This window comes from Citrus clementina, unplaced genomic scaffold (assembly GCF_000493195.1).
Source record: "Citrus clementina cultivar Clemenules unplaced genomic scaffold, Citrus_clementina_v1.0 scaffold_1, whole genome shotgun sequence".
NCBI classification, from domain to species: domain Eukaryota; kingdom Viridiplantae; phylum Streptophyta; class Magnoliopsida; order Sapindales; family Rutaceae; genus Citrus; species Citrus x clementina.
In genome coordinates, this window is record NW_006263303.1 from 962,610 (window position 1) to 979,293 (window position 16,684).

Below are 16,684 nucleotides of genomic sequence, written 5' to 3' on the forward strand. Positions count from 1 at the left end.
AGCTCTGTTGATACTTTTTTGTTTTGCTAAAACACTAAACAAGATGTTATGAATAAATTACTTGTACAATAACCTCGAAATAGTTTTAAGAGAATATCATATGCAGGTAGTAAGAATAAGACACTTGTAGTAGATACTTTGCATCTCACATCACCTCCAATTATTTGTTAAGCATCTCAAGCTTTCTGCAAGATATTTGGACGTATTAATTATATTTGAGATGAAACAAGAAATTTAGGACATGTAGCAAGAAACTTGAAGGTATCATAGTATGTGTAATGTAATTATGTAATGGAACAAAAACTATTTTTATTGATGATGTTTTCAACCTCAATTTAGATTGTGATTTATGTGCTACACAATACAAGCATAGTATGTGAAATATAAGTGTGCAACCCAAGAGGGGGGTGAATTGGAATTTTAAAAATTATCCTAGCAAATCCACACAACAAGTAATCTAATGTCTTAATAAAAACTTGAAAGCAATAAGTTCAATCAAAGCACAATAATTAAAGAGCAAGGGAAGAGAAAGCAAACTCAAGGATTTTTACGTGGTTCGGCAATCCCCGCCTACGTCCACACATCCAAGCACACCGGGCTTGAGGATTTCACTATCGAAGCCTTTCCAAGGCTTCAAACGATTACAATTGACTTCAAGGTGTCAATGAACCTTTACAATAAGAGATTATATCTCCAATCTCTTCACCCCAAGTGTTTCTCACACTTGTACTCTCACAATTTGATGTGAAATGAAAAATACAACAATCAATCTCTCTTTAAGAGTGGATATACAAATTGAAGAACAAAGATGATTTAATGAATGATGATTCACGAAGTTGAAGCTCAATATATGTTGTGTGCACTTGTTCTTGCTTGCTTGGATTACCAAAAATGAATTGGTTTTGAGTTTATATAGTTTGAACTCAAAAACTAGCCGTTATGCACATTTTGGTCGTAACCGGATTACCGGTTATGGACATCCGGAATTCCGCTTAATGTTATCGTTACAGCCACAAATTTGAATTTCTGAACATCCGGACTTCCGCTTTATCACATCCGGATTTCCGCTTACGCTCAGTAGTTTACTGCCCAACAACCGGATTTCCGTTTGTCAGGATCCGGAATTCCGCTTTCAATTCGGATAGATTCTGCCTAAAATCCGGACTTCCGTTTGTCAGAATCCGGAATTCCGCTTGCTACAGTAACCTGTTCAGCGCACTATTTTCTAAATTATAGTTTGACCCCAAAACTTTGTAAAATTGTATTACGGCCCAAAAAGTTATGAAACTTTGCAAATAGGTCCAATTTCAGAATTTCTAAATATTACTTTGTCAATCCCAAAACTTTCTGAAATTATGATTTCACCCAACCTATGTGAAATTATAGAATGACCCAAAATATTTAAATAGTTTCGAATAGGTCCAAAACCAAAATTTCAAGCAATACTTGTTTATTTCAAAGTTTTTAAAATTCTTTCAATTAAACCATAAACTTTGAAAAACAACCAATTTCATAAAATCATTTTTCCATTAAATATGAAACATTTATAATGTGAAAATAATGATTTATTTAAAAAGATTAAAAACAATCAATTTCATAAAATCATTTTTCCATTAAATATAAAACATTTATAATATGAAAATAATGATTTTATTTAAAAAGAATATTAAATAATTTGGGCTTAAAGGATTAATCATTCTTAACTTTGTTTGTTATCATCAAAATCAATATTATGGAAACATATATGTTAACAGTATGTGGAATGCAATTATGTAATGGAACAAAAATAAAAAAAACTTCAATGTGATTAACTGATTATGTGCAGCAACAGAGGGTGATGGGTATCATTTTGTCAGGAGACAGGTCAGTTAACTTAAGCAATCTGCCTACAAGCTACATATTTGGCATTCATATTTTCTCCATTTTTAACTACTTGGTACAAGAGTTGAAAGATTTGACAGGAAAAATATTCTGATACACCTCATATATTTAAAATTTTGCTTATGATTTATGAAGATTTGGATTCAATGAACGGGGGATTTGGGCTAAAACCATTATTTGCCCAGGTAGAGAGAGCAAGAGACACATGGCCTTGAAATAATAATGCCTTGGTGTATCTTGTGATGATAGCCGCTGCATTATTATAGTATTACTAAAGAAACAGCCATGGGTGTAAACCTGTAGGCATAGAGAGTATTTGAGATAAATGGCTGCAATATTATTGGGTCAGCACCCATGGATGTTCATCATCATGGCTGTGATATATTTTATTATATTTGCTGAGAAGATATGGCAAGAATGATGATCAATGAACAAATGCCAACTGCATCATCCGATAACGTTACTTTAAAGGCCGGTAAAGTATGTGGACCAGTCACAACAATGATGCTACATTTCCTTTTCGCTGAAAACAAGAAATGGAATTTCGTCAAAAGTAAGGAAAATTACAGTTATATCAATATCAAAGGATGAAGAAATTGACGGAGCTTTTTTTTTTTTTTTCCCCCCAATTTTCTTGAAACATCTAAAAGTTCATTCTGGAGTTAAATATTCAAAATTAATTACCCCACAACAAAAATTATTCAAAAATGTCTCAGCATATTTTTAACTAACAATTGTATGTTATGTCAATAGTAGAAAATATAAATTAAAAAAAAAATCTTTAGTAATCGATTGATGGTCAGATTTGCAGTGTATTAAAAAAGAAAAAAAAATTACTCGAGCGGCGGCTATAACAAAATTAATTTAAATAGGTCTTTAGAAAATTCCTACTTATCATCGTGTAATTGAAGAAAACTCATTTTCTTGTCAGCGTTGGGGTGCATTTAAAAATGCTCCAGCTCAATGGATTACGGTCATCACAATAATGAATGATTTTTTTTTTTTAATAAAACAACTTGGATATTTCGATCTAAAAATACTTTAAATTTATTATAATTTTTTTTTGTGAGTGCAATTTTCTTTATAATAAATTTTGTAGCAATTAGTTGTTAAATTGTCCTTGACGCCTATTTAACGGCCCCAATTGACTACTTTCCTTATTTGTTCCTCTGATCCTTGAAAATAAATAACAGGAATATTATCATTCGTATACCCTATAGATACTCTGTTATTAAAAATATTATAATACTTTGAGGGTGTATCAATCGTCTACCCTAAATTAACAAAAGCTATATGCCGACCACCAAACAATTAGCTGTCATTTAAAAGTTAACAGAATAATAGTGAATTGACGATTTTACCCTTCAAAATTATCACTTGTATACCGTTAAATTTTTTTATTATCACTTGTATAGCTTTAAATTATCACTTGTATCATATGAAAAGACTAAATTACCCTTATGACGTTATCTTATTTAAACGGCAAGTAACGGTTTGGTGGACGGCATATATATTTTATTAACTTAAGGTGGATGATTGATACACCTTCAAAATATTATAGTATTTTTGATAATAGAACATTTATAGGGTATATGAATGATAATTTTCCTAAATAATACTGTCTGGCGCGCGGATGGCAAATCCCGTTAGAAACGGCGTCGGATCGTGTTCGAAATCGGTCGTGATCTCGATCAACGGACGGCATTTCAAAGGCCAAAGAAAAGCGGTCCCACGCTTTGCAAGTTGCAAATGTCTCTGTCTGATTGATTAATAGTATTCGGCCGCGATCGTGTGTGCTGGACACGTTCCATATCTACTCTCAGGATACCGCCACGTGGAATCCTATGTACAACCGCCGTCTATTGTCTACAATATATCGGAAATGGGTGCGTTACAAATTTTAATTCAAAGATTCTCCTTCGTTTCTAAAAATTGAAAGAGAGAGAGAGAGAAAAAGAAAAAGAAAACTGACAATTAGTTTGCAGACACAAAGTCTTTCGACTCTTTATCTTTTCAGTTTTCTTTCTCTTTTTTCTTGCCTAAATAACCCGTCTCTTTCTTGATTTCTTCTTTTTTTTTTTCATCATCAAAATATCTTCTTTTCTTCTTACTTTTCCCAGAATTTTCTCTTCTGGTTATTCTTTTGGGTTTTGGCAAAGATTCGCTTCTTGTTATTGGGCATGTGAGTATGTTATAAAGTTTGTAACTTTTTTCATTTTTTTTTTTGTTGGCAATTTTATGAATCCTGTGATGTTTGGATTTTTCATCTCAATTTAGCAACTGAGCTGTCTCTTATTTTGTTAGTTGATGTCATGTTTGAACTTAAATCTTGTACCTTTTTGTGTTCCAACTAGTAAAAGGAGTAAAATTTCATTATTATTGATGATTAAGTTTTTTTTTTTCAAATTCCTTACATATCGAAAGATGTTTTTTTTTTTCCCTTCTCCGGTATTGCTGCATCTTATGTTAGATATCTGAGTATGATACTTGATTTTAATTTTTCTGAATTTTTTGGTTTGTATCTAATTGTTTGAGAAACCATGTGTGATGCCAGTTGTTTGAAATTTATGTGATGAAAAAGAAATGAATCGGAAATCTGAAACTTAATACTTCGAGAATATGATTAGCACTTTGGGACTTGCACTCGGCTTAGTTGAGAACTGTTAAGTTGACCGTGTTTACTTGTTAGTGATCTAAAGGCATCGATTCTTCCATTTGCATTTCAGTTTTTCGGGGTTGGAAATTTGAAACTTAAATGTTTTTAGAATATGATTAGCGCTTATGGAATTGCTCTAGGCTTAGTTGAGAACTCATATGCTGACTGTGGCTTGATGTTATTTGTATAAAACATTCTTCAGTTTGCATTTCATTTCACTCTTTTTTGGGGGCTGAAATGGTGGTGGTCCTTTTATGTGCATTGATTGTAATGTTTTGTTTGACTTTCAGATATAGATGGGCATATATTTGAGTAGTCCGAAGACTGAGAAATTCTCAGAAGATGGTGAAAATGATAGGCTCAGATATGGTTTATCGTCCATGCAAGGGTGGCGTGCAACAATGGAAGATGCCGTGAGTAACAAGGGGGATCTTTTATCCTTCAGGATAATTCAAATTTATGTTTTTTTCATACTCAAAATTGTTTTTTATGTGGTGTTACTGCATTTGGGGTCTGCTAATAGTTACTGATTTATATTTTTTTGGGTCTTGTACAGCATGCTGCATATCCTGATTTGGATGATTCTACTTCATTCTTTGGTGTTTATGATGGTCATGGAGGTAAGGATTGGAACGTTCAGGTCTTTTTATCAATGCTAGATCATAGATGGTCATTTTCACTTGTGTTTGTGTTGAGTTGTGCTTGCTTATCATTATCATTTATAGGTTGCTTTATATTGCTTTTCATTTTTTTTTCTTTTTAGTTTTTGCCCATTTCCATAATGAAAGTTTGACCTATTTTAGATTTTGCATATTATAATCATTTGTAGTGTATTTGGATTTCACTAGTTTATAATCTTGGAGTCATTGACAAAATTCTCCTGATTTGCTCATAGTTACAGTATCAACTTGGGTTGGTGCTCATTTCCATATTGAATCATATAGTTTTTTTGTGATTATAGTATCAACCTATGTTTTAGTCATAGTTATCTATATAGAGTTTGCAAAGTCTGTTGGTAATAACTGGCATTTGCTGCTAAACTGCAGGGAAGGTAGTTGCAAAGTTTTGTGCCAAGTTTCTTCACCAGCAAGTTCTCAAGAATAAAGCTTATGCAGCTGGAGATGTAGGAACTTCCGTTCAGAAAGCTTTTTTCAGGTAATTTGATTAACTGCTTATGTCTTACCCTCTTTTCCTCTCTTAAAATGTTTATATTGTTTTTGCTGATAACAAATAAATATAATGCTTTCGAGTGTGGTGTCATTGAATGGGAGCCAATGTTTGCATGATTAATAACTGTACTTCGTGATGCGAACATTCATTATGCTATAAAATGTTTTTCATCATTATTATATCTGCAGGTATGTATGTGTGTACATGAATACAGTTGTACCATTGTTGTTCTCTTGGTTTTTGTTACATGCATACGATGTCGGTGCTCAGTGGAGCAACTAGCATCCTAAATGCATTGTGAAGAATTTGGTACAAAATAAAAGGGAACTCTTATTGTGATTAATGCTGCTACCTTTATCCCTTCATTTTGATGATAGAAACTCGCTTGTGGCCAGTATTGTGTTTGTTTTCAGCAAGTTTGCCTTGCTTGCAGGATGGATGAGATGATGAAGGGACAAAGAGGATGGAGAGAATTAGCTGTTTTGGGAGATAAAATAAATAAATTCACTGGCATGATAGAAGGGTTGATATGGTCTCCAAGGGGTGGTGATAGTAATGATCAACCTAATGATTGGGCTTTTGAGGAGGTATATATGACAAGTAAAACTGAGTTAATTTTTTTCCTATGAACAATGGTGATTTGCTCTAACCTTCATATAATTGGCTGTAACAGTCATCTGATCAAGGACTTGTATATCATATCTATTACTTATTTGCTTCTGTTTTTTTAATTTTGTATAATATACGCTAGACCATTTTTCAAAGACTAATCTTAATATCATGACCAGGGCCCTCACTCTGATTTTGCTGGACCAACTTCTGGAAGCACAGCCTGTGTTGCAATTATCAGAAACAATCATCTCATTGTTGCAAATGCTGGTGATTCTCGATGCGTGATATCTAGAAAGGGCCAGGTAATTTTTGATTGAGTGGACTCATTTTAGTTGTAACTTGGTCCGTATTGCTTTTAACTAGTTTCCTTTTCTTTTTGCATCGTTTTAAATGGGAAGTGAAAGTAATTGAACATTGCTGCTTGGCCACCGTGTGTGGTTACTCTTATTACCCATTTTTTATCTATTATGATTCAATGGGCCATGGCATTTAGATAATTAGATGACAGTGACTTCTGTTCTTTTAATGGATATTTTTTTTCCTAGGTTCAGAATGAACATTAAATTTCTGGTTTTAATGCAGGCATATAATCTCTCAAGAGATCACAAACCAGATCTTGAAGCTGAGAAAGAAAGGATATTGAAAGCTGGTGGATTTATACATGCAGGACGAGTCAATGGTAGTTTGAATCTTGCAAGAGCAATAGGTACTGTCCTGGGTGATTTAAGCTTCCTTTGCCCTAATCTTTTATGCGTTGCACCAAAATTTTTGGTCACATTATTGGTTGTTTGATATGCTTTCACCTTATGCCTAAAAATTTTAACTGGGAAAAGTTATGGAGTCTGGCATTTCCTGAAGGAGTCATTCAGATCACGTGACCAAAAGGCTTGGGACATTGTATTTCCACTTTAGAATAATTGTCTGTACACTCGTATATGTATGCATGGCATGCACGCACACAGATGCCCCAGTATATAGGTACGTACATAGGTTTGTGTACATTTTCTTGTTTAAATGCTTCAGTTTCAGTGTTCTCTTAATTTGCAGGTGACATGGAATTCAAGCAGAACAAATTTTTGTCTGCTGAAAAGCAAATTGTTACTGCCAATCCAGATATAAACTCTGTATGTACATTCTTCTTTGACAAATATTTGAGTCTCTCTATCCTTGTTCTAATTTGATCTTTTTTTATTTTTTCTCCATAGAAACTCCCAATAGCTTGACAGTCAATCATTCATTTCTTTCATATTTGGTTCTCTTTTAGGTTGAGCTGTGTGATGATGATGATTTCGTTGTGCTGGCGTGTGATGGAATCTGGTATGCATCTGCCTTTCCTTTTTATGTAGTAGATTGTAAGATTTTTGAATGTGATGAAACACCGTAGCATGTCAGATTTGCAAAAAGTCCAATTAGTGACTGCAAAGGTTCAATGAATTTACATCATTTATTGCTTGGTGGGATTGAGATGAGTATGGAATTTTTATAAGTGGATGATTGCTGTATTGGTTATTTCTTTTTCAGGGATTGCATGTCAAGCCAGCAATTAGTAGATTTTATTCATGAACAACTACATTCGGTGAGTTGCATGAAATACTCTTTTTAGACTAGTTTGATGTGAGGTTCAGTAGCAGTTAAGAATGAGCTATGCTAATACCGTAATCAATGCAGGAAAGCAAGATTTCTGCTGTGTGCGAGAGAGTACTCGAGAGATGTTTGGCGCCATCAACAGCAGGAGGTGAGGGATGTGACAACATGACCATGATCATAGTGCAGTTCAAGAAACCAATCCAGTCCACTTCCTCCACTTCTAGTCAACAGTCCTTGGAATTCAAATCAGATGACTCAAGTCCACTACCCGAGGAAAGTGAATCAATGTAGCCGCTGTAATGTACCACTATGTCAGGCTGCACGATTCTGGTTCCTTTGCCCATAAGACAATGCAAGAATCCCTTTCGTTGAAAAATTGGGATCAAAGACGTGTGTACTTGTAGATGGTCCAGCACTGAGAAAAAAGAAAAAAATAAATGAAATGTTTACAAAATTCATTTGTTCATGTTCATGTGTGCTTTTAGCTTTGACAAAACCACTATTAGAACTTTCGACATGTACAAGTTTTTGAAGTGCATCAAGCATAGCAATCTCTCGTCTGTTTATTTGATGTGTGTTTAACATCATTATTGTTCAAATTTTGCTTATTTTGTATTTTCCAATTTTAGATTAATACTTTTGTTAAATATGAAACTCCCTTATTGGTAAAAGGGTAGCAAGAAATTATTTACGTTTTTAATTTGTGGGCTCGTACAGGAAGGCACACCCAAACAGGATTCTTGGAGCAAAATTTGAAGTGAATCTTCTTTTAGTGCAAGAAAAAATCGTTCACAATCCGCATGAAACAGGGGAATCGACATTAATCCTACTGTTTTAGGGACAGATTGAATCTGTTAACACTTGTATAAATGGCAGAGACTAAACGTAGGGAGGCTCGCTGCGCTGTGTTATTAGATCATACAATGAGTTTAAGCTTCAACACAACTAAAAAAATTATGGCTTCAAAGATGAGAGCTCTGTTCCTGACTGCCGCTATTGGTTTCTTGGTGCTTGCTTCATCAGACCTTAGTATTTGTTTTTTGTTTTTTTCCCCCTCCCGTTTTTGTGGGATTAATGTAATTTGAATGATTGAGCTTGTATCTTTTGTATATTGATTATGGTGATTTATTATCAGTAAGCTACAGCTGTTTAAAAATCTTGCTATAAGTGAATCCCGCCCCATCTCTATATTATTCATCATACAAGAAGTTTATAATTTTAACATCTGCAGATGCCGTGGTGCCACAACGAAGAGAACTCTAATCACAATTGGACTGTTAATGCTTGCTTCGTTGTCTTGTATGGCGAGCTTCAAGCATAATTCTGATGGTAACATCAAGAGTCACATCACTGAAGAAGTGTGCAAAAATGGACATTGCGATAGTGCAAGTTCCGAAAGATTGCGAGCATGGGGTATCAGTACCAATTTACAACAGAGGAGATGAACAAACAATTGCTTGGCAATATACGCCGTTGCCAATGTTCATATCAACCATGGGGTGTTTTAAGTCTGCAAAACTTATTAACCTATTGATATTCCGTAGGGTTGCCATCAATGACGGCCTTGTCAACCATGGAGCACCATTGGATGCCAGGGTCCCATCATATCTTTTCAACGTGCTGCCAACTCGATGCTTCCTCTTTAAGTTTCCAATGCTACAATTAAGTTCTGTTTACTTGCTGCTGGAGTGAGAGTGAGGAGTATGGAGTGAGGAGTGTAGATTCTTCCCACTCCAGCGTTTACTTACTTAAAATAAAAAGGGATTGGGAGTCCCACTCCGTGGGCTCCACCCATTTTTGGAGTGGGGAGTGGGAGTGGGAATCCACTCCTACCTCTTTCATTTCTACCTTTTTTTTATTTTATGTTTTATAATTAATAAAATAAAATAAATAATATTATATTTAACTAAATAATAATTTACATTGATTCTAAGTTAAAATTATTTTAAAATAATATTATTATATTAATAGAGAATTAATAAATATAATATTATTATATTTATTTTAAAAATAATAGTATTATATTTATTTAATAATAATAATAAATACTTTATTCTAAGAAAATATTAATTTTGTACTAAATAATATTATATTATTATTTTATATAATAATAAATTTAATATAATTATATTAAATAAATAACATTTCATTTTATATTAAAATTACAATTAATAATTTATTGTTCATAATTAAGAATATTAATAATTATAATAAATTTACAAATATAATAAAATAAATATTATTCATTAAATATATTTTTTATTAGTTTTGTAATTAAAAATTATAATTCTTTAAATAAGAATAAAATTAAAATTTGAAACTATTTACTCACAATCCAAGACAAAGTAAACACATAAATTGAATTTTGAACTCCATTCCATGCTTCCATTCCAGTGTAAGTAAACAACCTACTCTCACTCCCACTCCATACTCCCAATCCTAGGATTCCCACTCCTCAGGATTCCCAATCCAATCCAAAAAGTAAACGCTACCTTAGATGCTTGAGTGCTGGATTTTAGGCTTTGTAGTTAGGCTAGGAGTTAGGAGACAAGACATTTTTAATTTTTTATATTGGATTTTGTAGCTAGGAGATGAGAATTTTTAAATTCAAGTGAGCTAAGTTTTATAATGAATAAAGTAAGAGAGGCAATTGTATCTTTCACTGGCCTGATCAATGGGAACATCACCATATTGTTTACTGTTGAGATATTTACAACAAAATAAAGTCATTAACCCATTAATAAACCTGAGACATATACAATAATAATGATAAAAGACATATGCATAGATGAATGATGATAATCATCACAAACAATGAGACTGAAGTCTTTGGGAAAAGCTACTCTCTCTCTCTCTCTCTGTGCCTTGATGCTATATGAAAATTTATGCCTTCAAAGCCACTTGATCTTGCCATGAAATTTTCTTCTTCCCAACTCTTTTCTCATTGATTGTGTGAGTCTTGCGCTTCTTCTTCACTCTTGTTGATTCCAAAACAACCTCTTCCTTCCTTTCTCTATTCCAGCCTTCACCTCCCTGCAATGTAACATCAGATGTTGTCAATACAAAATACCGCCGCAAACATCACTTGTTTGAATTCTGAATAAAAAATTGATCCAATTTCATTTACCAAAATTGGATGTGCAACTAGAACAGGAGGTAGGTTGTTCACAGAAACTTCATTGACACCATGATTCTCATTATTGGCAAGCATTCGGCTTTGTGTAGACGAATTTGCAACAAGACCTTGCTTAACTTCAAGTTCTTCAGATTGCATCTTCAAATGTTTATGCCTCCGTCTCAAGAACCTACAATTAGGCAAAAAGGCAACTCTACCAAAGTTTTAAACTATTCTGGATTTGATAATCTTTAAAACAACGAAAAATCAAGCAAAGCTCATACCTAACTTCAGCCAAAAGAATTTCTCTCTTCTGCTTAGCTATCTGCAATTTTTTTTTCTTGCACACAAACTCCTATACAGCATTTGCATAAAATCATATAAGGGCCAACCTAAATACGATCAAATTAGGACCAATGCAAGTAACTGCCTAAAATTTAAAATGCCCCAAATCTTTTACTTACTCCCCTATGGTTTGGTTTACTGAGCATGGGGAAAACAACAACAGTGAAGCTTTGAACTTCATAAAGTGCACCGTTTAGATCCATTGAGACCAAAAGGCTGAGCTACCAGAATTATTTGGCTTACTTGAAACAATTTTCAACAATGATGAAAAAAAAAAATTAAATCAATAATTCAAATCATATTTCCTTCATCCTCACAATGTAATTGGAACTTCAATTGGGCCCTAACAGATAGCAATCACAGCCACGAAATTTATAGCACAATGTTGCTGGAACTTTCATTAAACCCTTACAAACAAGCCATCAAAAAGTAATAAACAAAAGGCCTGACAAAAATGCTAAAAGTTCTAAACCCAGAAAACCATATGAGAGCAAAACAAATCCAAATAAATAAATAGATTGAGTGAAGGCTAACCTTTTGCACTTCCAAGTAATCCTCAAGCAGTCTTTGTTGTTTGAACTTCGCACTGGCTTCCTCCCAAACAAAGTGCGATTTTTTAGAATTCGCAGCGACCCTTTTCATCTTGTTCACAAAGATAGAAACTTAAACGCTAAAACTTGAAAATTAACCAAAATTTACACAACTACAGATCAAATATTTCGGTATATGTGAAGCTTTCAGAGGAAAAATTGAATCTATATATATATATACAGCATACGAAACACAAACCCCAATTTGACCAAAAAAAAAAAAAGAATAAACTTTGATGGCAAGGAGAGAATTATACGACAAAAAAACAAAAGGGCAAATTTATTGTAATGAGTTGGTGTTTCCGTGAAAGGCCCTTGAATGTGAGAAGCCAAACGGGCCCATGATGAAGAAAGGGAGAGAGAGAGAGAGAGAGAGAGAGAGTTGTAAAGGATGAGACATTGAAGAAGGGAATCAAAAGGGGTATATTTGGAAACATATTTGTTGTTATTGCTGTGAAGAAAGAGTTATCTTGGTTGGATGACAACTGATGACATTCTCATCAATCTTTCCATATTTCATTTTTACGTTTCTTTCTTTGTCGGTTTTTTTTTTTTTTTTTTTGCGGAAAACATTTTGGGTCCAGCTGGGCAATTGGTTGGAGAGGAATTGGTAGATACACAGAGACGGTGGTGCAGGAAAGGCAGGAGATAAAGTGGCAACTGTTCGTTTCTTCATCATCCATTTGCAGTTTTTCCAATTTCAACTTCAACTTTACCTGCCTTGTAATGGTGGGTATATTGCAACAAGACGCAACAAGGATGGCTTAAATTACCAAAATGCCCTCCTACGTCTCGAATACATTTGATTGGCAGTCGGTCTTCTTTTTTTTCTTTTTTCTTTTTTAATTCAATTGCACTGAACATGCCATTGCGTGAATGTATTAGTCTTGCGGCCTGATGTTACTACTCAGACCTTAATTGTACTTACTGAAGAGGGTACATATTTGAAACTATTGATTTATTTTAGCAGCTTATCTTACCTATGAAAATAATAATAATAATAATAATAATAAACATTTGCCTTTTAATTTCTTCTTCTTTTTCGTTTCTCTCTCATTTTCATTTGAGGTATCATCGCCAAATCAATCATTATATTAAAAAGTATTTATTTTTAGCTATTTTTTAAATTTTATTGTTGTGAAATACAGTCAACAAATGAATGGTTTAATGAATGAAAAAAAAAATCTCAAAAAAAACTTAATGCTGCACTCTTTCGACGATTTGAGATCTCTCTACTTGCTTGATCCCCACCCCCCCCCCCCCTCCTCTCTTCTGCGTTATATTTCAATTGAATAATTTTAAAAAAAAACTTAATTTGAATTGTGAAGAAAATTTGTCTGTAACAATCTTTGAATAATTTTTATTATATTAAAGAAAAAAGGTATGGCATATGCACTCAAAAAAAAAAAAAAGAAATCATTGTATTACATTATAGGGACATACAAATGTGCACGAGGAGGCTAAGTATTCACAGTGCTTATGGCTAAGGGAAGTGGCTCGGGGATTTTCAGCATATATTACTTGCAACTCGGAAGACACAAACTCTGATGGCTGAACAAAACAGTTGCCACCAGCTCTGGGAATCATACAATGCCAATCACCAAAAGCATCATCTCAGTCGAAGACTAGGAGGATAAATCCTCAACAGCTTGATTAATGAACTATATACAAGACTTGACACGGGGGTGGAAGATTACCAACTTCAGCAAGTAGGTAGTATTCGTAGCACTCAGGAGTATCTCAGTTGATCAGGACTGATTAGGAAGCTGCGCAAATGTTCCCGGGTTGGGGCTGCAACCTCCGACCATCATCTTCTCATAGACTGCATAAGCAGAGTCCGGATTTCCTGACGTGCCGTACCCTCGAATAAGAGCGTTATATGTGAACACATTAGGTTCAAGACCCATTTCTTGCAGTTGCTCATACAATTTCCTCGCTTCCTCCACCATTCCAGCTCTCCCAAGATTGAGTATCAAGGAATTGTAGGTGTAAAGATCAGGGCTTATGCCTCGCTTCTTCATCTCATCGAAGAGGGAAAGAGCTTCCTCTATCCTCCCTGATCTTCCAAGCCCATTAATCATAAAATTGTATGAAATAGTGTCAGCATCGAGGCCATTTAACTTTAGTTCCTCAAAGTAGTGTAACGCATCATCCACTCTGCCCACCATACAGAGGCAATCAACAAGCACGGAGTAGGACTTCAAGTCTGGTCTTATTCCCCCTTTGATCATCTGTTTAAACAACTCACACGCTGTTTCAACATCACCTGTTTTCCCAAATCCATTGATAAGAATATTGTATATTACACAGTTAGGCTTGCATCCATAGTCCAACATCTCCTCAAAGAGTTTTTTTGCTTCCTCCAGTCTTCCAGACTTTGAGAGTCCATCTATCAGCGGGCCGTATGTACATGGAGTGGGAGAGAAGCCACCACTTACAAGATTATAGAATAAATCCATAGCTTTATCAATACTATTAGATTTCACAAGACCAGAAATGACTATATTGTGAGATATGGTGTTAGGCTTGCATCCCCTAAAAGACATCTCTTCATAGAGTTTCAAAAGTTCCTCCACTCTACCAGACTTCCCATAACCATCAAGTAACAAGTTGTAGGTAGAAATGTCGGGAGCACAACCAGCATTCTTCATAGTTGTGAAAAGATCCAACCCCATTTCAGTGGCGTGGACTTCAAGAAGCCCATGAATTAAATAATTGTACATTTCTAGTGTTGATGTAACTCCCAGATTTTCAGTAAATTTCACAAATAAATCTTTAGCAGCAAGGGCCTTCTTCTGCCTACAGAAAAGTTTGATTATGGGTACCACTACAGAATCGTCCCGACAAATTCCGTTGCAAACCAACTTTTCTGCAAATAAAATTGATTTGTCTGGTCCAGCTACAGTCAAGATCCCTCCCACCAAATCTTGCCAAAACTGCCTTTCAGCGCGAGTCCCAATCTGATAAATAGAACACTTTGCAAGTCTGAAAGCATCCTCAATCTGCCCATCCTTAACAACACCGGGAAGAAGGGTACACAAAGTTATATGATCTGGGTAAAGCCATTTCCTCATCTGATGGAAGAACCAGATTGCATCTTTAACTCTTTGCTCTTTCACTAAGCCATAAATGATAGTGTTGTAAGTCAGAACATCGGGCCAACAATTCCTTGGTGTCATTTCATATAGCATTTTCATAGCAAGATCAACCTCTTCATTCTTGCAGAGGCAGTGCAGGAGTGTGTTGAATGTTACTGTGTTAGGAAAACAACCATGATCAGTCATACCCTCAAACAATTCAATAGCTTTTTGGACTTGACCCTCTTTCCCTAGTCCAGAGAGCAACGTATTGTATGTTACTACTGTAGGAGCAAGCTTCATGTCCTTCATTCTACAAAACATTTCCCATGCCTCATCCACTCTATCAGCCTTGTAAAGTGTATCAATCAAAGTGTTCATTACAATAACATCAGGCTCACATCCATTTTCTACCATCTCAGAGAGTAATGTAACTGCTTCGTCTACTTGGCCCACCTTACTATAGCACTTCATCATCATGTTATACGTTACTGAATCTGGAGCAAATCCACTATTCTTGAGCCCGTTAAAGATAGTTTTAGCTTCTCCAATCCTACCAGTTTCAGCAAGACTATACAAAGATGCATTGCAAGACACAACATTTGGAACAATACCTCTAATTTTCATCTTCTCAAAGGTCTCAAGAGCTTTGCCAGGATCAGCAGACTTTCCATAATAATCAATAAAGAGGATGTATGTGTAAGCAGTAGGTTGAACACCAAGAATTTCCATATTATTGAATACTTCCAATGCCTCTTCTACCCTGTCTAACCTCAAGAGTCCACAAATCAAAGTGTTGTAAGTATGAAGATTTGGCAAGATCCCCTCGCCTCTCATGAGATCCAAGATGGAAAATGCTTCTTCAACATTCCCAACTTTGCACAAAGCATCAACAAATATGGTGTAAGTGACCACATCGGCGGCATAACCATCTGCTACCATTTGACTCCAAAATTCTTTCACTACCTCTATGTTGCCACAATCACTGAATTTGTCTAACAAGGTAATGTAGGTTACTTGATCTGGTTGATGACTGCTAGCTTTCATCTTCAAGAAAATTTCCTTGGCTTGATCAAGTCTTCCAGCAGTACAAAGAGCATCAATGAGAACAGTATAGGTAACAACATCTGGCCCACATCCCTCGTCATCCATTCTCTTCAAGATCCTGTATGCCTCGTCAATTTTCCCCGCCCTCCCAAGTATTCTAATGCATATAGTGAATGTGTACACATTTGGCCTTAACCCCAATCTCTCCATCTCTTCTAGCAAATTCATAACTGTTTTAATATTCCTTCTCTTCCCTGCTGCTACCATAAGTGCAGAATATGTCTTCAGGCTAGGCTTAATACCTTCAGAGACCACCCTTTTGTACACTGCCAAAGCCTCCCTACAAAACCCAGACTGCAGTATGAAATGGATGAACCCGTTGTATGAATAGGCGTTCAATACAAACCCCGCTGCCCTCATCTTTTCCAATGCAAATGAGGCTCGTCGAAGACCACCCTTTAAGGAAAGAGCCTTAAATATTGTCAAATAAGTACTCAGATCCCTATTTATGATTTGTTTTTGCATCAAATCAAACACAACCACCATATCAGTAACCCTCCCATAAACCCTCAAAACTTCAAGCATGTAATTACATGTTCAGTAG

General features: G+C 35.0%; 3 protein-coding genes across 5 annotated transcripts in view; 1 reads left to right on the forward strand and 2 right to left on the reverse strand.

Annotated features, from left to right (window-relative positions):
- Positions 1 to 3,805: 3,805 nt before the first annotated feature.
- On the forward strand, positions 3,806 to 8,490 carry LOC18054273 (probable protein phosphatase 2C 60). Its single transcript, XM_006450209.2, has 11 exons — positions 3,806 to 4,063; positions 4,828 to 4,950; positions 5,094 to 5,157; positions 5,584 to 5,692; positions 6,141 to 6,294; positions 6,496 to 6,621; positions 6,902 to 7,025; positions 7,367 to 7,443; positions 7,584 to 7,636; positions 7,841 to 7,895; positions 7,988 to 8,490. Exons 2-11 carry the CDS (start codon positions 4,834 to 4,836, stop codon positions 8,195 to 8,197), a joined length of 1,089 nt encoding a protein of 362 aa, XP_006450272.1. The 5' UTR covers positions 3,806 to 4,063; positions 4,828 to 4,833; the 3' UTR covers positions 8,198 to 8,490.
- Positions 8,491 to 10,527: 2,037 nt separating this feature from the next.
- LOC18054275 lies at positions 10,528 to 12,800 on the reverse strand. Of its 3 annotated transcripts, XM_024178688.1 has the most exons (5): positions 11,901 to 12,800; positions 11,486 to 11,608; positions 11,306 to 11,376; positions 11,034 to 11,211; positions 10,528 to 10,939 (listed from the first exon to the last, which is right to left on the reverse strand). In XM_024178688.1, the coding sequence occupies exons 2-5, from the start codon at positions 11,567 to 11,569 to the stop codon at positions 10,790 to 10,792; spliced, it is 483 nt and encodes a 160-aa protein (XP_024034456.1). In that variant the 5' UTR covers positions 11,570 to 11,608; positions 11,901 to 12,800; the 3' UTR covers positions 10,528 to 10,789. The 3 variants fall into 3 exon arrangements, with proteins under 3 accessions (XP_024034456.1, XP_006450274.1, XP_024034455.1); XM_006450211.2 differs by lacking the exon at positions 11,486 to 11,608 and having other exon boundaries at positions 11,901 to 12,798; XM_024178687.1 differs by lacking the exon at positions 11,901 to 12,800 and having other exon boundaries at positions 11,486 to 11,890.
- Positions 12,801 to 13,357: 557 nt separating this feature from the next.
- LOC18054276 (pentatricopeptide repeat-containing protein At4g31850, chloroplastic) overlaps positions 13,358 to 16,684 on the reverse strand; it is a 4,090-nt gene continuing 763 nt past the window's right edge. Inside the window, exon 2 of the mRNA XM_006450212.2 lies at positions 13,358 to 16,679. Within this exon, the coding sequence (XP_006450275.2) occupies positions 13,705 to 16,679 (2,975 nt within the window). The 3' untranslated portion in view covers positions 13,358 to 13,704. The remainder of the gene's footprint in view (positions 16,680 to 16,684) is intronic.

Coding starts and splice junctions, on each gene's coding strand:
- LOC18054275 (XM_006450211.2), bottom strand. CDS start 12,008: ATGAAAAGGGTCGCTGCGAATTCTAAAAAATCGCACTTTGTTTGGGAG. Junction 11,377..11,900: donor ATTACTTGGAAGTGCAAAAG/GTTAGCCTTCAC, acceptor AATGCTGTATAG/GAGTTTGTGTGCAAGAAAAA. Junction 11,212..11,305: donor ATTCTTTTGGCTGAAGTTAG/GTATGAGCTTTG, acceptor GCCTAATTGTAG/GTTCTTGAGACGGAGGCATA.
- LOC18054273 (XM_006450209.2), top strand. CDS start 4,834: ATGGGCATATATTTGAGTAGTCCGAAGACTGAGAAATTCTCAGAAGAT. Junction 6,295..6,495: donor ATGATTGGGCTTTTGAGGAG/GTATATATGACA, acceptor TATCATGACCAG/GGCCCTCACTCTGATTTTGC. Junction 6,622..6,901: donor TGATATCTAGAAAGGGCCAG/GTAATTTTTGAT, acceptor GTTTTAATGCAG/GCATATAATCTCTCAAGAGA.